The sequence below is a fragment of the Myxocyprinus asiaticus genome, chromosome 22, assembly GCF_019703515.2.
Source record: "Myxocyprinus asiaticus isolate MX2 ecotype Aquarium Trade chromosome 22, UBuf_Myxa_2, whole genome shotgun sequence".
Lineage (NCBI taxonomy): Eukaryota > Metazoa > Chordata > Actinopteri > Cypriniformes > Catostomidae > Myxocyprinus > Myxocyprinus asiaticus.
In genome coordinates, this window is record NC_059365.1 from 9,988,992 (window position 1) to 10,016,897 (window position 27,906).

The following is a 27,906-nucleotide window of genomic DNA, read 5'->3' on the forward strand; positions in this document are numbered from 1 at the left end:
TCCATGGGGAGCCTCAGAAAGTGATGGTAACGGGGCCTGGGTAGCTCAGCGAGTAAAGAGGCTGACTACTACTCCTGGAGTCGCGAGTTTGAATCCAGGGCTTGCTGAGTGACTCCAGCCAGGTCTCCTAAGCAACCAAACTGGCCTGGTTGCCAGGTAGGGTAGAGTCACATGGGGTCCTTGTGGTCGCTATAATGTGGTTCTCGCTCTCGCTCTCGGTGGGGTGAGTGGTGAGTTCTGCGTGGATGCTGCGGAGAATAGCGTGAAGCCTCCACACACACTATGTCTCCGTGGTAATGCACTCAACAAGTCACGTGATAAGTGCATGGATTGACGGTCTCAGACGCGGAGGCAACTGAGATTTGTCCTCCGCCACCCGGATTGAGGCGAGTCACTACGCCACCACGAGGACTTAGAGTGCATTGGGAATTGGGAATTCCAAATTGGGGAGAAAAAGGGGAGAAAAAAAAAGTGATGGAAACACTCTTCTATCAGGCCTTGAAAGGAAAAGCAAATATTCTGGACTCAATGTCATGAAGAAATACCCCCTTTTTGTGCATTACCCTTAGTGTTTTAACAGTTTGGCACTTTAAACAAGGTGCAACACCATAAAACTATCAGATAGGGGTCATTGTTCATGTATAAGGGGAGAACTTTTGGTTATTGTTCCATAAAAAACTATACAGTCTTCAAAGTCAATATAAAATCCTGTCATAAATGTACATTTATTGCATTCTGTTAGGAGCAATATTTATACATTTATACCTGTGCTCAAAGTAAGCCGGTACTCACTGTCTATTCAGATATGACCAACATGGTAAATCATGATACACACTTTGCTTGATTTAATATGATTTTTGGGTGGGCAATAGATTGTGCATCAAAAGTGATAGTTCGGCAAAAATGTGTAGATACTTTTACGTGCAAATATCTGCAAATGTGGGGTTTATGTAATATTTTAGAGCTGTCAATAAATTAATTAAATCATGTTTTGTGTGTGTGTGTGTGTGTTTGGTAAATGCTGTTATTTCAGATTTGTATGTGCTACATTTGCCCTTTAAATATATATGTTTCTTTCATGCATTCAGTTTTAATGCAGGCAGTCTTTACTGCATTAATTTATATATGGAAATAACTATATATCATATGCATATGCAAACAATAAGAGTACTGGCTCTCTTTTTGTCCACTTTGAGCATTGATGTATACAAATAGCTATGCTAGTCATACTGTAGGTCCCTAGATCAGAATCCCGCCCCTTGTTCACCTCTGAATATTAATTTCCAGCGTGGCAATGTTGACACAGAGTACAAGGACCTGATAGTGGCCCACCCTGTCATTACCCACACACCCGATTTCTCTTGAGAGTGCTTCCCCTCCTCCCCCCACATATGTTCCCCTGGCAGCTCGCTGGAGAAAAGGCTTCTATTGTGGAGATGTCAAAGCGCTAAGCTAAGTGGGCTAAGGGAAAGCACTCCTTAACAAAGGAGCCTGTCACCATCAAATAACAACAAGAGGAGAGAACCCAGAGGGGCACTCTTAAATGGTAATTTGACACCTATGGTGGTCGCTGGCAAAAAATAACCAGAGACACTTCTAATAATAGTAGTAGGGGAGTGAGGGGTTATTATAGAGGTGTGTGACTGAGTGGAATGGCAAAGACTGGGCCAGAAGAACTGGATCAGAATACAGTCATTAAGTGACAAGCTGTCCTGATGAATGATGTCAGTGTGTTAAGAAGAAGGTCAAGGCATGGATTTGTTGCCATTCTGAAAGCACCAGTCAAAGGTTAGGTGCACTTCTAGCTAAACCCATTTGAAAACCTGAGAATGCATTTGTTATTGTTAGAGATAATAAGGATTATAGTAGCTGATTTATTTTTGCAGTCAATATTTTATAAGACTCCATATGCCATGTAGCTCCATGTAATTTTGGCAGGGTCAATCGTCAAGACATATTCTAAGAACTCAATGCATTTGTCACTACTATAAGAAAGATTATCAAATAGTTTGAGGCACTCATGCTTCCTCTTTTAAGGATGTAAAGACATATTCAGGATTGAGGGACACCAAATTTAATAATTTAAAGTTGCTTTGAGTGATTTCAGCCATTCTACTTCCGTGAGACTGAGCCCTTGGATTAGCCACGCCCCCTCTTTCCAAAACCCCAAATTCCAAAGATACCAAAATGAGCTTTATTGAGAGCAGAAACAGTTGTTAAAAAAAAAAAAAAAAAAAAAACCTTGAGAATATTTTCATGAATCCGGCCCCAGGAATTGTAGAAAAGTCAAGAAAGCCTGCTAATGTAGGTGACATGTCAAAGTTTGCTAAATAAATGCCTTGTTTGTTTATTTGGGCATGGACAGCTATTTGAGAAATACTTCTGTTCCTTTGTTTTTACAGCCCAAGACATTCTTGAAATTTCTTGTTCAAACAGCAACAAATCATGCAATAGCTCTCAGGTTTCTTTGTGGCCACCGTCACCTCGTTCTTGCTCACTGTCTTGACCTCATGCTCAGAAAAGCTACTTTGTGATTATTGCATGCACATAAACTTGGGATAAATTGAACTGAACATCCCTACAAGGCTTTTGTGATCATAATTGGTATTTCTGTCAATGCACTTGAATCTCCCTGGAATTTACCCTTAGTTTAAATTCAGGGAGCTGGCAGGCAGCTATGGAAACTGGTAGCAGGTGTTTCACAATTTGCAAGGTTACCTCTGTGCAACACGCAGAACTTTAGTAATGAGCAGCGAGTGTTCCACTTTCACAATTAGGGGAGCATAGCTGGCGTGCTGCCCAGAGTCAACCCTTGAGAACAGGCCAGAGCCCAGCAGTGATGTGGCACAGGTCTCCTCCTGCCCACCTTCATACTCTACTCTGTAGTTGCCCTCTCTACCCTCCAAAACATCAGTCTGCTCTGTCTGAATATCTGTGAATCCCCAAACCTGAGCTAGGCGACAGAGGCACACCAATTTGAGCTGGATTTTAAATTGTTCCCTTAACTGTTTACTACTTTGTTTTGTTTGCATTTATTTATTTATTTGAATTGAAAGCAGAAAATTATTTTCTGAAAAACATTTATCATTTTTCAGCCTAATTCGATATTGATCTGTTGACAACCCAGATTTTACTACTTCAAGTGTTATTTTCAAACCTGTTCTCAAGCTCCTATTTTCACTTGTTTATTTATTAGTGGTGCATGCTAAGGTAAGCATTACCATTACTATTGCTCATAGTTATGAATAGGGATTTGAACAAACCCCTGAAGTATGGCGATGGTTTGAATCATGCGACTGGTTGAGGAGAGGTGTGCTATAGAGTGCAACAGTCAGGTTCCGGAAGTAAAAATCCCATTAATTTTTTCCATAGGGGATTTGACAATTGACAATAACTTATAAACCTTTACAGAGGTCATGTTTGATCTTCAGCCAGATCTTAAAAAGGAATTTATGGCCAGATCCTAAAAATGTTAATTAAATTCCCCTGACTATTTTAATAGTTTAAACGTATATTATTAACAGTGTTTTGTTTTTCATGATAACATGTTAGTTACAATGGAAGTGTTAAGTGTTATGTAAGATATATATGGAAAAAAGTTTGGCCCCCATTAAGTTTTCATCTAGATAATCTGGCACCTGCAAGAAACTGCCTTAAAGTATAAACCTCCAAATGTATTTATTTTTAAAAAACATATGTTGTGAAAAAAAGTAGTCTTAGAGTATAATTTATTTACTAAAGAAAACTGAGTTTAATACTAACAAGGAGAGTACCTGTACTTTTTTCTTCCACTTCATGCACTGGCTGAAGTGCACAACAAAATTCTGAAACAAATTTGGTACATTAGCATTTTGGATGCTTCTCACCCAGTGAAACTCTGCAGTAATGAGTGGTGACACTAAGGAAAAGCACACCGGCTCTTTTTTCTTATTTCATGTGCTAACGGTTACAATGTTTAGTATGGTTGTCATCAGTTAGTTGTTTTTCTTGGCTTTGCCTCTATTTCGTTAACCTGCCATTCATTTAGACTCTATGCTGAACATTTTATTGGTTTAAGTTTAAACCATATAGTCATCTGTAAGTAAGAACATATTATTGTGTGTTTTGTAACTTTTTTTCTGTGGAATCTCAGGTTTTTTGGTGTACACAGGTCACTACTACAGTCTTTGCATTTGTTGGTAGTGGCAGCAGTGAACTCTTTCTATGCTTTTATGAACTGAGGCAGCAAAATCAATGCAGGGAAAACTAAAAGAATCAATAACTTGATTAAGAAAGCTGTTTCAAGGAGTCAGACATCCTCAAAAACACCTTCCATCCCCTCTACACGACTTTTGTACAATGGAACATGTTAGCAAAAGGCAGTTCCCTCAGCAATTTACAATGGAAGGTTTTTACACGATTTTCCTCCCTGCTGCCACTGACTTCCTGTGCTTTAGCCATTCTATTGATTTATCTTTTCCCTAAGTCATTTTTTATCAATAAATCACTTATCATCCACAATATATGTTGGGTAGACAAAGTAATGGAAATACTACATGAAAAAGGATTATACAGATGCACATGTCAAAGTGAGAGAACAATTTAGTTTGGTTACTAATTAGCAATATGTGTCAGCATTAGAATAGGTCTGATAATCAGTAATTTGATATGTGAGTTTTGAAAGTAGATAGAAAGAATTAATAGCGTATCAAAGTGGTGAATTGTTTGCTGTTCAGATTTCAAGTGCACTGGACTCAAATGCTGCATAATAATGTACTACGTCAAAGGGAATGGTGTCAAAAACAATGATGAACAGTGAAAATCGAAGCTTATGAGCAAAGATAACTGGACATGTCACAAAATAATTGCTAAATACAGCAAAAGTATAATTTAAAAGTACTTAAATTAAGTTTAAGAATGACATGGAAATAAATAAGCACCTCTTGCGTCTTAACAAAAAAAAAAAAAAAAAAAAAGCACACATATACCGTACAGATGATGTAAGATGCATAAAACATGGATGGAAATAGTGATGGCAAAGCAATGGAAAAGTGATTCTTTTACATCTGGACAGATTTACATGAAGACAGGGGCAAAGGATGACTTCAGCGGCAAACAAGGATGACTTTTCGCACAGCGGATGATCAAAAATCTGAAAAATGGGACAAGACTTTTTAAACTCCAGTCAAAAATGCAATTATTAACAAACACACACAAGGCCTTTAGTCTGCTCTACTGTATGTAGCTCTCTCTCTCTCTCTCTCTCTCTCTCTCCCTCTCTATTTGTCTTGCTTTTTTCCTTCTTTTTCTATCTATCTGTCTACCTAGATACCTATCATCTATCAATTTTTAATTAAAATACACAAGAAATGTAGCACTTCTGATAATACAGTACATCTTTATTTTGTATGACTTGCACATAGCTGTAACTGTTAAAGATACATTAAAAACAGATCTTTTGTACACCAAACAGCTTTTCAACACATCTGTCTGACAGTGTGGATAGATTTATTTTCCATTCCTATATAGCATGCAAGTCTATGTTTTACACATTCTGTGGTTGCAAGGTTTATTTAGCAAAGTGTAAACATCAGATCAATTAGCCTTTAGGTTTTACTAATGCAATAATGATTGGTGTTTGTATTAGAGTGCTTCCTTGTAAGTTGCCTAAGAACGGCTAATTGTTTGTGTGAATGCCTACTTTTGAATGAGGCATTGTGTTGAATCAAACAGCAGAATCCCACATACTATTGTTGATTCAACTCAAAATGATGACTATACAGCTTCCCAGAATCCATCAGTCTGATTTGTGGAAAGTATATTTCTCTTTATTTGCCCTTATTATTCCTTGCTCCCGTTTATTGTCTGCTAATCTGTTCTGAGGTTTTACTGAACTGTATCCCTGTGGGAGAGAAAATGTTACATAATCTATTATATACAGACATATAGACTACAAACAAAAACACGCTGTATACAAACCCTACCTGCAAATTGTCTTTTTGCTGAAAGCTTTTAGGGCAGTACACTTTCAGCACCTGGGTTCCTATGTAGGTCTTTCTGAACATCTGTTAGATATTACGCTGGTAATGACTGGTAGTTTTGTTCAAAGTTCTCCTCAGTCTACAGTCCTGCACGACAGCTTAGGTAATAGAAAACTAAACCATAAACACATTTTCTTCTTATAAAGGCCTTTTATTGTTTTTCATTTTAAGGAAACATTCATCTGTTTGCCTTTATTTTATGGCTGTGGTGTGTTCTGGTGGCAATCAGGCCTTGAGGGTCCATACAGACATATGTGTCAACAAGCTCTCTGGATGATGTCATTGCTATCCATAAATATTTGTCACATTACATCATGTTCTTTTTTATTCTTTTACACTGTCAAGCATTGATGCTATATCCATACTGTATGTTAGATCTTTCAGAAGCATATGTTACATATAGGTTTCTTTGGAGTTAGGCAGTACGGCTTTGTTTTAAGAATTTTTGGGATTTACAGCCTCAGTCACCATTCACTTTCATTGTATGGAAAAACAAATATGCAATGAAATTGAACGGTTACTGAGGCTAACATAATTTGTATCATCTCATTTTGTGTTCCACGGAAGAAAGAAAGTCAAATAGGTTGTAACAACATGAGAGTGATTTTCCATTTTGGGGTGGACTATACCTTTAAGGAGGGTGATAAACAGAAAGCTTTTTCTCTTAATTTAATTTAATGTAATTTTTGGGAGGAATTCTGTGTAATTAAAAGTTTGCTGTGTTCACTTTTGCAGAATGCTTGAGGATGACCTGAAAATCAGCAGTGATGAAGAAGACACCGAACAGGTAAATAAACCATATTAGAACAAAGTTAGTGTTGAATTTCATGTCAAAATATTGTTTATGCTTGATTGAAGATCTCACACAAATGGAGACAGATTGCTACAATGTAATAAAGTTTTATCAAATACAGATGCATCTCCATATATGTCATTAGAATGATACACACTAACATCTGTCAGCACACACATTAACATCAATGGAACCATTGCAAACAATGAAACCCAATCCTAAAACAATTCATTTATAAAATACATTTCTCACATCTGCCTGGTTGTTGATGATCTTGTACCCATAGAATTTGAAACTATCAAAGATTTTGAAAAAAACAAAGAAACAAAAAAACACTTGGAACAAACCTGCTAATTTTCCTGAATGTAGCACACACACACTTACACAAATGTAAACATATACTGCCATATACAGTATGTACATATACACTTATACAGTACGCTTAGAATCATGTGTCACAAATACAGTCATCCCCAAGCCCTCTATTAGGCTTAGGGTTTGGGTAAGTGGTTATACTTTATGGTTGACCAACTCAAAGTAGGTATCGTTTCAAAGCTTAGAATGAAAGCTACTTTCCAATGCATGCACTCATTATGACCAAAACTGAACAAGTGCTTTGAAATTTGCAGACAAATCAGAAGTGTTCCATTTTGATTATTTTTTATTTTAATTTTAATTTTTATTGCACTGTACATATTATTGCAATCAGTAAAAACATAAAACTCATCATATTGCCAGTAGTCATATTGAGTAGAATACAACCAGCCTATTAGTTTTACTCACAGACAAAAATATAGCGAGTAATATCTAAGTATATGTCTTTGACAATTATGTTGGTGTTGCTTATATGCTGCTTTTTCGCTTATAACTTTACGAAAAAAAAAAAAACCAGAAAATAAAATACCACATACCACTTAGAGGAGGTGATTATCTTTCAAACGAGCCCACACTCAAGGTAATCGGATGCATAGAACATTAGATAATCCACACGAAGCACAATGTGATGTATGGTCAACAGGAGATCAAATGGCACTCATTCTATGAAATATCTTTACTAAAATCATGTCTCCATGCTATGCATACCTTTAGTCATTGTTGTGTTTGCATGTGTAATTAGTTCATATGTGCAATTATTATGTTTTATTTATTTGGAGAGGATTTTGTACACATGGAGATATTTTTGGACACTTTGATAAAGAATTTTTGTTAAGCTATAACTTTTGATTGCTTTGTCGTATCAACACATTTTTTTTTCTCAGATACAGTTTACATGATTGGGAAAAAAACAAAAGCAGTTTTTGGAGCCAACTATTTTACAGAGATATATACAATGTCAAATAAGAAAATTATTTTTTAAAAAAAGTACATTTGTGGCTCAATTTGTTATTTTATTTTTTCTTAGGCTGAGAGTCTCAGAATGTATCATAATCTATATCATTAAATAAATGTGAAAAGTTTTATTTACAGTGATACCAAACACTTGACCCTCCTTGTTTTGTTTTGTTTGTTTGTTTTTTGTCAGGTTATAAACCTTTAATTTTGGGTATGCTACTGAAACAGGAAATCTTTGAAAACACTTTCAGGGCTTAAAGGGTTAAACTTAAGAAAAATTTTAATAACATACTTCAAAGCCCAAAAAACATGTACTTACATTATAAGTGGACCTCAGTGAAAAAAATATTCAAAATATATGTTCAGTATTTCAGTGTTTTATGTCCTGTGTTGATATTACCAATCAGTGTGCTAAACCACTTTGTCACACTGGCTTTTGGAAAGGCTTATGTGATCAGAATCACCCCACAAAAAATAAAAACCTCCTTCTTCCATTTCACACAACTCATAAAACAAGTGCCCAAATCCACCTTCTACACATAACGGAGGAAAAGTGACATTCATAGCAGTTCACTAACATGTGTGTTTGTATTTACCTACACACGCCACCTCCGACAGCAACAGCCCCCAACCACGTTGCCGAGCAACATCCATCTGCGAGCAGGATGGAATGAGCCCAAATTCCCCACTGAGAGGGAAACAGCAATAATAACAGTGCCTCTGACAGATGATCTGAGTTGTTTCATCTAATACACTGTGAAGATCAGTGGTTCCCTCCCTGAATGATAAATGGACTGTACACAGATCAATGGGCGCATCTTTAAAGCCAAAACCTGCATTCCTGCCACTGTGACTGCCCAGGTAGCAGTAGCCTAGCAGTGTGTTCACCTGTAAGGGTAGATATCTCAATACATCCCCATCTACAATGAGAGACTGGATTCTGGAAATAGCCATTATGTGCCAGTAAAGAACTCATTCATTGACGGCGACTAAAAGAGTCACTGTGACACAAGATTACAGATCAGACATAATAAACTGCAAACTGTCAGAGAGGAACATTAGCTCAAAAAATGATTTTCACTGAGTGAAGTTTATATATATATATATATATATATATATATATATATATATATATATATATATATATATATATATATTAGGGTGACCAGATTCCTGCTTGTGGAAAACGAGACAGCCTCCTCCCAGACGTACCCTTACCTAGATCAAAACGAAGTAGATGTGCATCCGCATCTGTAACTGTTGTCACCATGTACTTTTCGCTGGCAGCAATTTTTCTAAGTGTGCGCTTTCAAGAGTTTATCGAAAAATGTAGAGCAGCCCAGTCCAAAATTAAGATGTACGAAAAGCATTGCCTTCATGACTGTTACACTGATTTGAGATTTATCCGGTGTTCATGCTGCGTTCATTAATGAGAACACACGCTGCACAGATGCAGATGTCCTAGGCAGGCATAAAACAAACTCCACGACCTTGGCTAAGACTCCGAAGTTGATGGTCTTGCTCTCCAGCTCACGAAAAACATCTGTCCATCTCTCAGACACGGCTGTCTTGTTCATGTTCCACTCAGTGATGCCACTCAAGTGACAATGTTTTTCACGCAAGCCCACTCATCGAAGAGCGTGGTGTCGTCAATCAAACTGAGAGCTGCGATTCTGGAATAGAAGTGTTCGAGGCTGCTCTGAATGTCTTTCCACTCTGGGATGTCTCTCAGTAGGGCCCACTCAAGTTTTTCTGTGTTCTCCAATAAGCGGCTCCAACTTTGGAGGTAATCCACTGATGCTAAATACAAGAATCTCATTGCACAAAAGAAATCATCCGCTCGCATGTCAGCAGCTTCAACCAGGACATCCAACTGCTTTTTAATGTCAGAGGGTATGAATGATTCCTCCAGCCTGGCTTGCAAGACTTTTTCAGATCATGAATGTGCAAAGCTATGGCCATGCACAACAGAATGATAAGCAAAAAGTCCTTCACTTGCATGCACCTTGTCAGATTCGGAACTCACTAAATTCGCTAACACTTGGTGTGGCACACTTACTTTTAGCAGCATCCACATGCTTTTTTGTATGAACATGCTGTGCGATGTCGGTGTGGCCTCCATGGGCAATGGAATAATGAGTTCCACAAATCTCACACTTCACTTTACCAGGCTCTGTCTGTGACTCCTTTTTTTAGAAATGTAAACTCTTTTTGAAGATCCTCATTAAATGTACATGCACGCTTCCTTGACATTTTTCAAGCCACAATTTCATCTGTGTGCTCTTTCAAACTGACTCTTCAGTTGGATGTCTGTTGGACGTCTATTGACAGGGGATTGTGATTGGATAGTTTAATCCAATCATGCACTTCAAATAACACAGTGTGATTTTATTGGTTTTACAATCTGTATCCTTGGCTACCTTTGATTAGAATACGCACGTGACTGAGAAACTCGTATAGGCGATAGAGCAATTTTAGGAGAGGGGAAACACGGGACAAAATGCGTGTTTTTTTTTTGTTTTTGTTTTTTTTTTTGTTGTTTTTTTTGTTTTTTTTTTTGTTTTTCAGAATAAGTCAGAACACTAGAAAAAGTGCTTAAATACGGGACTGTCCTGAGAAAAATGGGATGTCTGGTCACCCTAATATATACACAAGAGAATTTATATATATATATATATATATATATATATATATATATATATATATATATATATACAGTACTATGCAAAAGTTTTAGGCACTTGTGAAAAATGTTGCATAGTGAGGATGTCTTCAAAAATAATGACAAATAGTTTTCATTTGTCACTTAATGTCATACAAAGTCCAGTAAACATAAAAAAGCTAAATCAATATTCGGTGTGACCACCTTTGCCTTTAAAACAGCACCCATTCTCCTAGGTACACCTGGACACAGTTTTTCTTGGTTGTTGGCAGATAGGATGTTCCAAGCTTCTTGGAGAATTCGCCACAGTTCTGCTATCTATTTACACTGTCTCAATTGCTTCTGTCTCTTTCTGTAATCTCAGACTGACACTATGTTGCACAGTACTGTATATATATATATATATATATATATATATGTTACCCTTAATAATACCAGTCGAGGATTTCTTTGAAGAGAGACTTGATATATTACAAATGTTTCCTGTAGTCAGAGAAAAGAGTTTATCATCTGCAGAGCATAAATTTAGCTGAACAATTATATGTTATGTGTCATTTAATGTTCAACAAGTAAATAACATAAATGCAAAAAGGACCATAGTAATATGTTGGTATTCTTTGAATTACCTTGGAATATTGTGTAAATACGTTGGTATATGAATATGATAATCATTCACTACAATATAATATTATATATAAAAATACCTTGTTTTACCATCTGATACCATTACTATACCATAGTACCACCACAGTACTTTTTTTGTCAGATGAATCTCACGAAGCCTGTCAAGAACGTGTCATATTTCATCCCAAAATCAAAAAAGAACAAAAAGAAGAAAATGAAGAAGAATACAAAATAAAGCCTATTAATATTGAGTTTTTTTGTGTGTGTGACATTTTCATGACAATTAAGCACATTTGCCCCCTAACCTCATTACTGAATGCGAAAAACAGAAAAGACATATTTAAATTGTAAAGTATTTATGCATCATGATAGTATATGTTGTGCTGCCTTTCATTTATGCTGATTTTGATTTAAATATCATTATTACTGTCATTTTTACTGTAATACAGTATAAAACTGTATTACAGTAATGACAGTATAATGTTAATCATCCTTTAAAAAATTACAATTATGAACAACAAAAAATAAGAATTAAAAATGATTGGATGCATTACAGTAGTGAGAATCTGATGTGACGCTTTTATTAATTAATTTTATTTATTTATCACACATTTGCACATATACAGTGAAATTCTTTTTTTTTCCACATATTCCAGCTATGCTGCACCCCATTTAGGGATGCAGGGTCAGCTATGTTACAGCACCCCTGGAGCAGATAGGGTCAAGCGCCTTGCTCAAGGGCCCAACAGTGGCATCTTGGCGGTGCTGGAGCTTGAACCCCTGACCTTCTGATCAGTAACCCAGAGCCTTAACCGCCAAGCCAAATAATTATGATGCAAAAAAATCTTAATGGTACAATTAGGCTTCATTTGCTTAGTACAAAAGCTGTGATATTCTCCCATAAATGCTCTCAATTTAAATATACACTGTAAACCCGAAAGTTGTCGTCACTGAAACAATTAAGTTGTCCTAAATAAACAGTACTTAAAATGTCAAGTTTTGGAATTATAACTCAAATGTCTATGTTCATAGAACTTCTTTGGCTTCCATAAAAAAAGCATCCATAAAATTAAGATTTTAAGTGTTTGTAACTCAAGGATACAGAACAGAATTGAGACTGGGGGGAATATAAACACTTGTGCTTGAATAGTTTAATCATGTTTGTTTGGTAAAAAGGAACTTATGAGGGCATTTAAATAGTTGTTATTAAAATTCATAGAGGTCTTAGTATTTTTAATGTTTTATTGTAAATAGTTATTTTGTTTGAAGTCACCATAGGGTAACTAGTGTTCCCTTTGGTAAATTTCTTGGTAATTTTTTGCATAGCTAAATGTTACATTTTATATGGGGGAATCAAATTTATTTAACATCTGACATAAAATCAGTCATAATTTTCTTAAATGAGTCGATTTAATTGAAATTATTAACATTGTTAGACAACAATATTTAAATAGCAAATCTGAATTAAGTCTACTTGCATCTAGTTATCTTAAATGGCTAAGTTCACTCTATGTGAATACCACATTAGGTGAACTTGATAACACAAGTTTTGAGATACACCATTAATTAAATTGTTTTGATTAAACTCAACTTATGAGGTTTTACAGTGCACAGTATATATGATGATGTGTCTGGGGAAATAATGGTCGATGACTGTATTTGTTTTATTGCTACTTTAAAACCCTAGAAAAGAGTATATTCATACTTAAGAGCTACATGAACATGTGAGAGAACTCGAGCAATAACAGGAATTTATAAATGATCTGCCTGAATAGAATTCACAGCCTTGACAATCAATATAAATTTGCTCCAAGCAAAATTGATCTACTGTTTCTTGTCCTGCTTAACCGTTCTCTCAGAGTAACCCCCTCTCATACAAGTGAGATTGTGAGGGTAAAACAAGGAAACACTCAAAATATTGTGTTCTTCCTCTGTTCCTTTGTTTGGCTGTTTTCTGTGTGGTTCCTTGCTCTCTGTTCAGGGTATCGACCTGTAATCTAATGGGCTGTTGTTTTCTTATTCATAGGCCACTGAGAAGCCCAAGCCCAGGAGTGCCCCTCTCAAGTAAGTGACTAATCAAGTCCAATTCATTTCTTATTCTATGCTGCTTCTGGTGTAGCTGTTGGGCAAACAGCAGGTTGTTTGTAGAGACAGGGGTCAGGAAGTAATCCCGTGCATACAGCATTGTGGATGCTAACAGCAGGAAAATTAGAGAATGAAGTATTGGTATTTATTGCACAGCTGGCTGGAATACTTTGCTTGTTTGTTGCTGATTGGTCACTTGTGGCACTTTGTGGTCAGATAATTTTGTATATTGACCGCTAAACTGTATAATTGACCTTGATCCCAGGCAACAGATTTCCTTCATATCTATGTTAGATTCATGTCTCTTGCATCACTCTGCTCTCTCTGTTTTCTCACATATTGTAATAAAATAATTTCAGCTCAAATCAACAGTTTATGTTCATATATTTATTTATTTGGTAAGTAGCTGGGAAAAACAGGATAATGCACACTTATCCGTTCATTATCATAAAATAAAGCTGTTTAGAGTGATACAAGACTCTTGATCACTCTGCTGGGGTTTATTTGCAAAAATGAACGGCTGACTGTACATTATCTCTTACGTATCTCTTATGCATGATAAGATCAAAAGCTTATTAAAGTAAATAGTGATATTTGAAACAAACGTTCCACACCCCAAAGATTTTAAAATATAATATACAATACGATAAAATACACCAATGTTAAATAAATAGTTACATTTATTAATATTTATATTGGGAATTTTTCTTCAGAATTTCTCAGCCTCTGAAATTAATTTTCTTTTCTGCTGATGTAATCAAGGCCTCACAGGTGGAGACAAATAAATGAGCCAATCATATCATAGCTTACTTTTCATGAACCAATCAAATCCTGATTTATAAAATGGATAAAAGGCCTCTCCGACATTATTTCCCCTTCAATATGATAATTGATATTCTGTTTTGGTCAGAAAAACACAACATAGTCTCATGACAAGTTGTAATAATTTGTATGAAATGGTGAAACTGTAAGATATTGGATGTGTTGGCTTGTACGAAAAGGTGTGACTTTTATTCCCATAGAGACTAACCAATCAGCAAACAGAATTTCAGTTCAGAGTTGCAAATGCCATTTCCAGTTGTCTGTAAACTTGCTCATTTGTAGACTTCCAATAGCATGATCCAGCATATACTTTAGAATGTTCTAATTACTTCCATTGCCATCTTCTCCTGGGATCACATCCGTCCAGTTGCTTTAGTCAGGGACACACCTCCATAGCATTCTAGCTCTCCAGCATTTAGTCTCATCTAAACTTTATCTGCAATGGTGGTCCTGATGGCTTCAGATTCAGAGCAGGAGGTACAAATGGGGCCTCATTAAGGAGACAGAGAGAAAGCTTGGCTTACAGCCGTGTTCCCACAGAGGGAGTCTGGGACTGGAGATGCTGGAAGCGGTTCTGGTGCGCTGCTTTTCCCACAGTAGTGGTTGTGTGGTTGAGAGCCAAAGCTCCAGGCTCCGGGAGTGAGGGGCAGTGGGTCATCCCAGCTGCTGTTAGTGAGGTGAGGGCTGGGCTGCTTCAGGAAGGGGGGATTGTGGGTGGTGACTTGGCTGGGTGTTCAGGCATGATTGCCGTAATAGCGGTGTAGAGGGCAGTGAGTTGATTTGTTCAAGAAGTTTTTAATGTGATTGTTTTGTAGTGCAAGTAGAGGCGGCCAGGAGTTATTGCATTGTCGGGGCACAAGCAGTATTATAAATCACACAAATAATTTAAATGCATTAATAATAATAATTAAAAACTAGATTTAAGTAAATGAGAGTGGTGCTTGCCAGTGTTGAACTTGCTACCACGATGATAGGGTGTTATGGATGATTGCCAAGGTGTTGTTTTGCGGTTGCTAAGGTGTTTGGGTTTGTTGCTAGGGCATTGCTAGGGTGTTCTGAGTGGTTGCTTTATTGTTCTTTACTGCCCCAGTTCAAAAGGACCCACCCTCAATTCTCTATGATATATTGCGGTCCCTAGATATGTTTGAAAAATCATCCAATCCAATCACATAAGAAAGTAATTGCATGCCTCTCTTCACAAGTAGCGTGATTTGAGGTATCACTAATAAATAGGGGTGGGTAAAAATATAGATTTTCCGGTGCTTCGCAATCTCCATTTGAACAATCCCAATATCGATTCTAAAAATCCCACGATCGATGCAAGTAAATCACTTGCATTTGTGACCAAATTGTGCGCAATGCATCTAAAAATATCTGTTATTAGCCACTGGCTGGAAAATTTTTAGATTTCACTCACCAGTAATTGTGTAGTATAGTGTTGAAGAGGCATAGCACCGAGATCCTTTCACTGTGTGTGAGAATAAAAGTTTGGTTTGACTCATTCCGTGTAATGTGTGTCCAAAGACGAGATCCATGCAATCCATTTGTTATTCAATAATGTCTCTTTTAATATCATTTTTGTTTTTGCTCTATACAGTCAGTTGTTGATAAAAAACAACAAAAATAGGAACATTTATTTCTAATCACACATAGCACATATGCATTAAAGAAGCCATTTCGACTTTCGTTAATATGCATTCAACAGAGACTGCTGCTATTCTTAAAGAGATAGAATCATTTTAGCACTTGTTCTACAGGTCAGTGTGAATACCTTAAAACAGTACAAATTCTGCATGTAAACAATAAACATGTAATGAGCCCTTTACTGGGAACTTATTCATGCGAGTATCTAATCAGCCAATCATGTGGCAGCTGTTAAATGCATAAAATCAGGCAGATGTGGGTCAGGAGCTTCAGTTAATTTTTACATCAACCATCAGAATGGGGAAAATGTTTATCTCAGTTATGTTTATACTGTATATAAATGCAATATAAAATATGCAATTTTAAGACAAATTTGTACATTTAAAAAAAACTAGTTTATGAAAAACTAATGATAAAATAAAAAATAAAAAAATTATAGTCTGTTGTGTTTTAATTATCATGTAGATGAGACATTTGCATGATGCCTGCCAAGGACTGTGATGTTCAGAATCAGAATCAGAATGAGCTTTATTGCCAATTATGCTTCCACATACAAGGAATTTTTCTTGGTGACTGAAGCTTCCAGTGCACAAACAATACAACGACAAGACAGAGATAATAATAAAAAATAAAATAAAAAATAAAATAAAAAATGAAATAAAAATAAAGAGCAAATAGAAATATTAGTATATATAGAAATACACAATAAGACAAAAAATTATACTGTACATATAGTATGTACAAATACAAATCTGTTATATACAGAATCTGTTCATGATAGTTTGCACCAATTTCAGCAGCCCTAGTCCTAACAATGGAATGTGCCCATTAAAACATACCCTACAGTTCAACCCTGGGCTCCATACTGCAGCAAACTGGCTGTATGACTGCCTGCCTACCTTTCACACAGCCTTGAGACTGGTAGTCCCCAGGGCTGGGAAAGCCTGGAAGCAAGAGCTAATCTAGAAGCAGGTGCTGTGTGGTTCAAATCTGAGCTAAAAAGCCAAAGAGACTGAAAATAACTGGTCATTCTGTGTGTGTAATTATTTTCTCGGGCTGTATCTTATAGTCGGAATAACATGCATGTCTTTCACACTGGAGAAGCTTGTTTTGCAGTCACACCTTGCATTCTGTATGTCATCATGTTTGATACGCAACATGCCACAAGTTATAAAACTAAAGTGTGCCTGAAAATAATTATAGACGTCATGGTCATAGACAGCATGCCCACGGAGACCATTCACTGACCGTCTGAGGCATATTGCACACAGAAATGACAAGCACTTGCCAGTCTAATTGGAGCCTGCACCAGCTGGCCTAGAAACAAAGTCATGTTTACAAGGTACAGGGTTGATACAATAATTACATCTGAGGAAGTACTAAACACTGAATATTCCAAAGTTTTATGGTTAATTTTTATAACATATATAGGGGACAATAGTGGGCCCCATCACAACAACCAAAACTAAATCTATGCCTCTCTTTCAATCTACACCTGCATTAAAAGTATGATTATAAGCATTTCAGCTACATTTACTGAGGCACAAAACAATTCACGAAACAACAAAAATGGAAAAGGTAACATACAAATATATAAAAACATTGTTTTGGTCAGCAAATATTGTAATTGATCAGTTGTATAAATATATGACATTTAAAGCCCATGCAACAACCTGCAAAGTGGATTGCTGTGAACAGTAGGCCAATGATAGGCTTATGTTCAATAATATGGAAATAAACAATATATTGCATTCTAAAGCCACTTTTTTATTGTCTTTTTTAATGCTTACTTGTGTGCCTAAATAATGTAATGCATTTACATTTTCTGTATTATTATTTTTTTAAACATAAATTTTATTTATAATTATTTAAATATAACTATTTATAATTATTTAATCACTATAGATTGAATTATTGTTATTTGAGGGGCTTTCTTAGCAAATATTTATGTATGCAGTTAATTGCAATTAATTTGATTAATTAATCGGCATACCATGTAATTAATTAAATTAAAACTTTTAATCGATTGACAGCCCTAATTAAACCTTTCAGTAAAATCTGCCTTCATAACATATTTGACACTTGTCTTAATGTATGCCAGTGAGGTTTGATTGACAAAAAGGGGTTTTAATGTAGGTGAAGTTTGAAACCAACATACAAGACAACTTCTAGAGAAAACACAATTGGACTTTTGACTTAGTAAGTACTGAATAACTACTGAAAAGTAATAAGTAGACTATACACATTTCCAACAATTTCTTATAAGTATTTTATGTCCTCTTTAATGTCCTGTTTCACTCAGCTATACATCACATTACAGTAAAATGGGTTGTGAATGCGTTTCCATATTGACTTTAAATTTTCATGTAATTTTTTTTTTTTTTTTTTTTTTGCCAATGTGTGAACGGCTTGTAACACAACTTAAAAAATGAGCCCTTCCCTGATTTTCATGCGAAGGGAGCGGGTCGGTTTTGCCAGGAAAATCCAAATGATGTGACGTTTATGCGCGCTCCCGAGAACCTTGCCTCAGTAATAGCTTCTTTTCCGCTATTCAGTAGCGACAACAAACTGCAACACTAGGTAACGTTATCTTAGAGATGGAATCCAGCAAACGTCCAGCTCCCAGCACAACACTGACTCCTACACAAACTCAGAGTAAGCCAAAAAAAAAAAAAAAAAAAAAAACATTTATCTACTGAATCCCATCTGGCTATGTGGGAACGTGATCGTGGTCGAGCGAAAACTAGAGTGAACATCGGCAGGACATTTGATTCCTGGAGGGACCTTCCTTCGGTTTTGGGGATCAAAACCGACCCTGAATTGCCGTTCTTCTTATTGGACAGGTAAGCTTACATAACTGCAAAGCATGTGAAATATAGTGCCATAAGGATTGGTCTGTGTAACTTTAGCTAACTTGATCTTGCCTGCTAAAGCTGACGAATTGCAAGCTACCTTGCTTCGTAACTTTCAAATAATTTCGATGATATTCTCTTTATACTAAAAGTCAGGTATACAGGATAAATTTAAGCAAATACACTGGTTTCTTGATCGTAGTACAACATATGACACACAAAACATACAATAGTGCAACATATCAGTGCAGTGCAACAGTAAACTGTCTGGTATAGTTCAGTAGTATGTAGCTCTATGTGTGTATCAGTATGCTATGTTAGCTGATAAGTAGTTTTAGTTTAGTCTCAAAGTTTGTAGTAAAACAATCATAACTGTGTAATTTTAATTATGCTACTTCATCTGTCAGCATGATGCCAGTAAATCACGTTCAGTCTCTTTGTATGTTACGCCATTGTTTTGGCCGATGCTCGCTCATGTCCCTATGGAGTGTGTACACGAGCGTGAGCACAAGCAACAGGCTGCAGTTCATTTTACGGCCACAGGTGTCATTAATAACAAGGGTTTCTGAATCTTACATACTGTACTGCACCTTTAAGAATTATAATACTCTGATATGAAAGGATAGGTGGTTTGATGGTTTACAAAATAAAGTTAAATGCTTTATTGAGACACACAAAGTGGTCAGGAACTAATTAGTGTCATAAAGTTGTAATAAATAATTTGTGGTATATTGCTTTGTTTTGTGAGAATATTGCCTGTATAACTTAATACCACCTTGCCTTAGATAAACTTACTGACCTGGAATGCCTCTGAAAATGCCTTTTAAAAATAGTAACTCGGCTCAATACCTGTCAGTTTGATTTAGGAGGCTTCCGTGAGGAGTTTGCCTCTTTGTTACTTTGTTTTGTTTTGCTTGAAGTTGGGCTTGCTATTTATCTGCTGTTTAGTCTAGCACTGCAACACACTTTGATAAGAATCCAGTATTCTAGAAATGATTTCCCTTAGCTTTCATTTTTTTAAATCCTCCAGTCTCCTCCACTTAGTCTCACACTTACACACATCGTTGCTCTTTTCTTTGCACCTTTATACCATTTCTTTTCACACAGCTTATCACATGTTTGGAGTCTCTTTAAGGCTTCAGTTATCTAAAGGTCTTGTTTGTCCCTAGAGCTGCAGCCTGTTGTTAGCCTCTGTGCTGGAGATATGACCCCTCAAACACAGCCATACTGTTCCCTCAGACTGTCTGGACAACTCTCACTTCCCTCACAGGTCAAACTGTTTGAGAGACAGGCTTGTAGCAGCAGCATGAGATTGCTTGTGCCTTTGACACATGAGGTTGGCTTATGTGAATAAGTCATGCCTGGTTTTTATGGTTTCAAACAGCATATTGATATGTAAAACCAACACGTATATATACTTCTCTTCATGTAATCCCAGACTGACTCGATGTTCAGTGGGGGGCTCTGTGGGGGCAATGCCATCTCTTGCAGAGTGCCCTGTTCTTCTATTCTAATCTTTTCTATTTGCAAAAGGAATGTTTAGGATTCTAAAATGTATTTTTCCTATTGACACACTAAAGCTTAAGATATAATTAACCATCTTAAGACAAATGTTTTTGTGAAACATCTTAAGTGCCTAAAACTTTTGCACAGTACTGTATATATATATATATATATATATATATATATGTAAACTGTGCTTACAGTAAAACACCATCTGCCATTTGTTATAATGACAGGGCACATGAAGTAAGAGTACATAGCTGACAACTAGTTTTAAAGAAGTAGCTTTATCATGTCAGTCAAACTTATTATCAAGTCTGTTACATGAAGCAACTTAATATGTTTCTCAAAAACGCCATCTGGATGCTTCAAAAATGGCAGAAACATCAACATTCATTTTGAGCATACAATTGCAGGCAAAGTGAGATTGGCTTCGCACTTTGGTTTTGCTATCAAAAATACATTCACAATTCGAGGTCCTGGCTTTTACATTATACCTCTATTGATTGGTTCATCTTGCGTTACATTTGTTTTGCATCTCCGTAAGGCCAATACAGGCAGTCACGCTTTCAAATCACACACTATTAGAACTCTTAAAATTTATACGCATGTACTGTACACGTGTACACACACACACACACACACACACACAAACAAAAAGCCTAATCAGAGGGCTTGAAAGTAAATGTTATGAAGGTTGGAGGGGGAAAATATGCGTATTGAGTTTACCTCCACAGATGAGTCTTGGCTGATAGCAATCTCTGTGAGCAGCCAAGCAGCAAATACATCAGGCGCTTCTCCGGCCGTTAGAAAAAGAGAGACAGATGGAAGCAGAAAAAAAAAAAAAACGAATCCCTCTATTTTCTCCTCTAGCATTATTCATGTCTGTTCGCCTCACTGTGCTATGTATCATATCAGCTGCCTTATCGCCATCATCACCACTCGTTCCAAACAATATGTTTTAATGCCTTATCGCAAAAACAGCCCCCGTATTTCAAGAGGCCGCAGTCTGGTGCATACATTAGAGAGAACAGCAGGTACAGTAAAGCACAAAACATATTACATATTAGCTTTGTTTCAAAATGTAATTAGCTTCCTACTTAGACAGCATTTTAATTATATTATAGGTGCAGTCTCAACCTGAAGGCTGTAGGGAAATTATTTGTGTTGCCTTCTAAAATGTTGGGTGAGTTGAAAGAAATTAACTACATTTCATTAAATACTTATTTAATTCAATACCAGAACGTGTTTAAAATACATAGATTGATATGTTTTTTTTGTTTGTTTTTTTTTTTGCTTATATGATTATCATGTTGTTAGCTTAGCAACATGCTAACTCATTACGCTTTGTACAAGGAACACTAGTTGTGTAATGAACAAAACTGCTGCCTATATAGAGTGTTCCGAATTTGTTCCGGGTGGCTTTTTCAAAAGTGTCGAAAAGAAATATCACCCCCTATTTGTATGTGCTATGTATTTTCATGCTTATCTGAGTTTCATATTGTTAGCTTAGAAACAAGCTAACTCATTACGCTTTTCATGGGGAATGGTATTTGTGTGACTAACTAAGTTGCTGCCTATGTAAAGCATTCCAAATTCTGATTGGCTTTTCGAAAATTGTGGAAAATAAATAGTTTGATATAATAAAAAGAAATGTACTCAATATTTGTGTGCACTATGGATTTGTATCATGTTTGCAACATGCTAACTCATTATGCTTTGCTAAGGAATGCTATTTGTGTGACAAACAAAGTTGCTAGTTCTGGGAGACCCTAGCAACCACCTAACAATACCCTAGAAACCACCCAGAACTGCTTAGCAACAGCATAGCAATAGCAGCACTTATGAGGTTTAATTTAGCTTAGAATGCTCTCTTAGAAGGCAGCTGCCTGTAGTCAGTAGAGATTATGGCAGCTCAATAGATTTTGAAACAAAGCAATTGTGTCATTCTAGAGTAATAATCTTTCTGTATGTTAGTTGTTAAAAAATTCTTGCCACTTAACCCTTTCAGTCCTGACCATTCAACCATTGATTCATGGTGAGGACATGCATATATCCATAGATCATTCAATTGATATACGTTCAACCTAAAAAAAACAATCTTCCTCCCATACCATCAATAACATTTACCTACAAGGTTTTTGCTAATGTTATGGATGGACTAGGTTCTATCATGGGTCTAATATTGAAAAAAGATGGAGATCCTCGAGAGATATTTCACCCTTTCAGCTCATATACAGATGAATTTCCAGGGTAAAAAGAGATCAAGAGAGATTTTCAAAACTTGATCCGACACTGAATTCTCAAGCAGCATAATTTATACTTAGAAAACTCCTGATGTTGCTATAACAATGCAAAAAGCAATTACCAATTTACTTGAAGTGAGCCCTCCTTTCCTGTTTAATAAATTAAGCAATCACACAGTCATGCAGAACATCTCGTGTTTTTAAATCCATAAGGATCTCTTTCTCAACGGCAATACCAGCAGTGATGACAGCCAACTCGTCAGACAGCTTGATCTTATGCTTTTCGCTCTTGATTGAACGTGATTGCGTCACTCAAGGCCAGCTAGAAGACCTCGACTGGGACATATCCTAAAGATCACACCCACCAAGAACAAATAAATCAGTCTGATTGGCTGATGAATCTGACAATCTGACTTTAGTTGCTCATTCATTTGCTCTGTTGAGGGATTCTATGGAAATTCTGAAGACCTGAGGGGGTGGAGCTCAGACTTACGCACTGCTTCAGCTAACCAGCTCAACTTCGGGCATGCGATTTGTGATTTTTGCTTGTAAGCATCAAGGAATATATTCTGACTGGATAAACCTTTCATTTTTCTCTATTTGTTTGTAGATTAATTAAGAGTGGAAAGCGATTAAAAATACATAGGCAAACAGGTGATTGAGAATGAAAGGATGAAAAATTTTTTTTTTTTTTTTTTGGCATGTTAGGCTAGCAGAGAAGGCTTTGCTGGCCCTGAGATATCGCCACTGCTCTGAAATCACTGACACAACTCTCACACTGTGTCCTAACCAGACGGCGCGACTCGCAATAAAAGGTATCTTTTCCATGTTAATCAGAGTTTTTGTCCTAACCATCCGCGATACATGACGAGCGACAGCAACAGGGCTTTCTATTTTTGGAATGGTTTCTATTTCTGCGAGGCAGCACAGTCAACAAATAGGTATTACATTTAAAATTATTCTTATTGCAGTATATTAAATCCGGCATCTCATTAGCCAGTTCAGAACAACTGAAAACTAGATAGTACATTTTGGCCGAGGGTGTCACACACCTACCGAATGTTGTGCTTGAGGTCTCGTTCTCATTAGCCGGAGCTCTGTCACACACACACACACACACACACACACACACACACACACACACACACACACACACACACACACCGGTTTAGAATGGTAGTGGGGAGACATCCCAGCTCATCCCAACTTTCTCTCTGTTCCCTGTTACATGGAGATCAGTGAAATAACAACAGGAGTACCACGTGAACATACAGTCGGAACAGACTGAAGAAGGTTGCGATCCATAAAGTAATTTTGCCCTGTGTATGTGTGTGCTTGCCGTAGAAAGTGTTATGGGGCTTCAGTGAGAAAATGAGTTGCGTTCAATAAACACACTGTTCCATCTATGATTGCTCTGATTTCTAAATTTTATTGTCAATAATCCTCATTTTAGTGTATGAATATTGTGGCGTCATGTCGCAACTGGTATGGAAAGGCAGATAGCTTGTCACTGGAATCTTATCGCATCATGTCTGGTTAGGACGAGGTGTTACTGGGCTTCACCTAGACAGAGATCACATAAGGAACAATTGACGACGGACCATTGAATTATCAAAAAATAATGCACACCCAAAGTGGTAATGATTACACCTCGGGTGTGCAAGTTTTTTCAATAATTCAATGGGATGGAGTCAATTATTCTGCTTATACCACAGTTACCACACCTTTAGACATCATTCAGGGTTTTATCTCAAGACGATTTTGTCCCTAAAATGCTCTTGTGAGTGGAACAACTTTCTTCCACCACAGATTCAGCATCTTGCTTTGATACAGCTGAAGCATTGGAGTAACAAGGTAGTGCATGTGTGTGTGTGTGTGTGTGTGTGTGTGTGTGTGTGCACATTGTATGTGTGTGAGCGTGTGTTAGTGCGGGTGAGACGAGGAGCATGAAGGTGCTTTTCAACTGAAATTGAAATAAATGTAGGATACTGCAGACACTTTTTAATGTTCTTAACTGATTTACTTTAACCAATGTCTTTGTTTATATGGTTATTTTGCTGTGGTAGTATGTACGGTGTGTGTGGGGGGGGTGAGATGAGAGCGAAAGAGAGAGAGAAAAAGAGAGGTAGCCCAAGGATGCTTTTCAATATAAATTTACATACATTTAGGATATTATAGACATTGTTTGTCATTCTTATCCGATGTACTTAACCAATTTCTTTGTTTTAATCAGTTATTTTGTTGTGGTAGCCTGTAGTGCTCTTTGAAATAAATGAAATAACTTGGCGAAGTGATATGGAACCATTATGCGGTCAAGACCTGGAACTACTTCATAGCCATGTGTTTACTTGAAAAATAACTGCAGACCTTAGAACGTCCATCAACCAAACAGAATCAAGCATTCAACAGACCCTTGGTATAAAACAAGTTAAACTAGAGAAAAAACATTAAAGCAGAATAAAGGCCTTTTTTGGGTTTGTTTACATTTGAATATTTGAGTTGGAGTTTGAATAGCCTTGGCCCATTTTAACATTACGTCAGTAGCCCTGTTTCCACTATCAGGCCAAATGAGGGCGTGCTAGTGCGTGCCAGGGCCAGTTGTGTTCCCACTGTCAATTCCGGGGCTTCATTTTGCCACCTCAGGGCTTTCTCTGGGCCAACGACCAATGGCCTTTGGCCCGCTGATTACCCTTGGGCCAAACAAGACCAACTGGTGAGTGAGGCGGGGTCGGTGTCAATGGCGGAGTTACGCCGAACTTGCAAGTTTGTGTATCCAGCGCACAGCAGTACAGGTTCGGGAAAAATTTTAAAATTGTGGGTACAGTACAAATCCGTTAAAACACGCAATGGACAAAGTGGTGCTCAAAGAAAGAACTTTTCATTGTTCGAGATCATGAACAGTGGGGCTGAGACATCGTGCCACTGTAAGTGGAGAGACCACTCAGGACACCATGGCTGTTACAGTCGGTGAGTTGTCAACGCTAACCTATCTTGCTAGCTAGCTAATGTTTACATACAATATAAACTCGATATTCTAGATAGCTAGATAACATGATACTTCAGCTTGAGTTTCCCTCGTGTTTATGAAATGGGTGGGTGTGTGACGTTGGCACCAGTGCGGCATGTTAAGGGTGGGTTTTAGGGCAACGCTGCGGGACTAATGGACCGATGGTGGGAACGCAGATCAATTTTGGGCTCGAGGTCTGAGGCTATTGGCTCTGGCTGGCCAGTTGATAGCCCTGGCTTACACTGGCCCAATAATGGAAAAGCAGCTAGTGTAAGTCTATGGGATTTTAGGTATATTCAACCATCTGCTGTGCGAAAACTATAAGTCCGATCTGTTAGAAAGGACAAACCAACCTGAGTCAGAACAGGCTGAAGGTCTGTGCCAAGTTTGGTGGTTGTAGCTTGAAAGCTCTAGGAGAAGTTACAGTCAGACCTTTTTGTCTTGGTTTTTCTATATCCAAGTCTGTAGAATAAACAGTATGTTGGCTTTATCAAGCCAGCATAATTATTAGTGGCACTTGCTAAGTCAAGCATCGCTATTACTTTTGCTCAGGGATTTCAAAAACCCCTAACCCTAAATATATTACACTTCAGCAACTAACTCGCCCCACAAAGGTTGTGCAACAGGGACGAATGAAACCAAAAATCTTGCGACTTGTTGAGGAGAAGTATGCTTTTACTTGATCAGACTTACAATTTTCATCTGACGGATGATTAATGGACAAAAAAAAAAAATCACATACATTTTCAATAAGGGCACCATATACAGGTGCATCTCAATAAATTAGAATGTCGTGGAAAAGTTCATTTATTTCAGTAATTCAACTCAAATTGTGAAACTTGTGTATTAAATAAATTAAATGCACACAGACTGAAGTAGTTTAAGTCTTTGGTTCTTTTAATTGTGATGATTTTGGCTCACATTTAACAAAAACCCACCAATTCACTATCTCAACAAATTAGAATACATCATAAGACCAATAAAAAAAAACATTTTTAGTGAATTGTTGGCCTTCTGGAAAGTATGTTCATTTACTGTATATGTACTCAATACTTGGTAGGGGCTCCTTTTGCTTTAATTACTGCCTCAATTCGGCGTGGCATGGAGGTGATCAGTTTGTGGCACTGCTGAGGTGGTATGGAAGCCCAGGTTTCTTTGACAGTGGCCTTCAGCTCATCTGCATTTTTTGGTCTCTTGTTTCTCATTTTCCTCTTGACAATACCCCATAGATTCTCTATGGGGTTCAAGTCTGGTGAGTTTGCTGGCCAGACAAGCACACCAACACCATGGTCATTTAACCAACTTTTGGTGCTTTTGGCAGTGTGGGCAGGTGCCAAATCCTGCTGGAAAATGAAATCAGCATCTTTAAAAAGCTGGTCAGCAGAAGGAAACATGAAGTGCTTCAAAATTTCTTGGTAAACGGGTGCAGTGACTTTGGTTTTCAAAAAACAAAATGGACCAAGACCAGCAGATGACATTGCACCCCAAATCATCACAGACTGTGGAAACTTAACACTGGACTTCAAGCAAGTTGGGCTATGAGCTTCTCCACCCTTCTTCCAGACTCTAGGACCTTGGTTTCATCTGAAAAGAGGACTTTGGACCACTGGGCAACAGTCCAGTTCTTCTTCTCCTTAGCCCAGGTAAGACGCCTCTGACGTTGTCTGTGGTTCAGGAGTGGCTTAACAAGAGGAATACAACAACTGTAGCCAAATTCCTTGACACGTCTGTGTGTGGTGGCTCTTGATGCCTTGACCCCAGCCTCAGTCCATTCCTTGTGAAGTTCACCCAAATTCTTGAATCGATTTTGCTTGACAATCCTCATAAGGCTGCGGTTCTCTCGGTTGGTTGTGCATCTTTTTCTTCCACACTTTTTCCTTCCACTCAACTTTCTGTTAACATGCTTGGATATAGCACTCTGTGAACAGCCAGCTTCTTTGGCAATGAATGTTTGTGGCTTACCCTCCTTGTGAAGGGTGTCAATGATTGTGCTCTGGACAACTGTCAGATCAGCAGTCTTCCCCATGATTGTGTAGCCTAGTGAACCAAACTGAGAGACCATTTTGAAGGCTCAGGAAACCTTTGCAGGTGTTTTGAGTTGATTAGCTGATTGGCATGTCACCATATTCTAATTTTTTGAGATAGTGAATTGGTGGGTTTTTGTTAAATGTGAGCCAAAATCATCACAATTAAAAGAACCAAAGACTTAAACTACTTCAGTCTGTGTGCACTGAATTTATTTAATACACGAGTTTCACAATTTGAGTTGAATTACTGAAATAAATGAACTTTTCCAGGACATTCTAATTTATTGAG

The 27,906-nt window shown here is 37.3% G+C and overlaps 1 protein-coding gene across 1 annotated transcript in view; it reads left to right on the plus strand.

Annotated features, from left to right (window-relative positions):
* The window catches only part of LOC127412578 (AF4/FMR2 family member 2-like), a 282,293-nt gene that overhangs the window by 197,723 nt on the left and 56,664 nt on the right, over window positions 1–27,906 (plus strand). Inside the window, exons 8-9 of the mRNA XM_051649043.1 lie at window positions 6,756–6,807; window positions 13,458–13,495. Coding sequence (XP_051505003.1) covers window positions 6,756–6,807; window positions 13,458–13,495 — 90 coding nt within the window. The remainder of the gene's footprint in view (window positions 1–6,755; window positions 6,808–13,457; window positions 13,496–27,906) is intronic.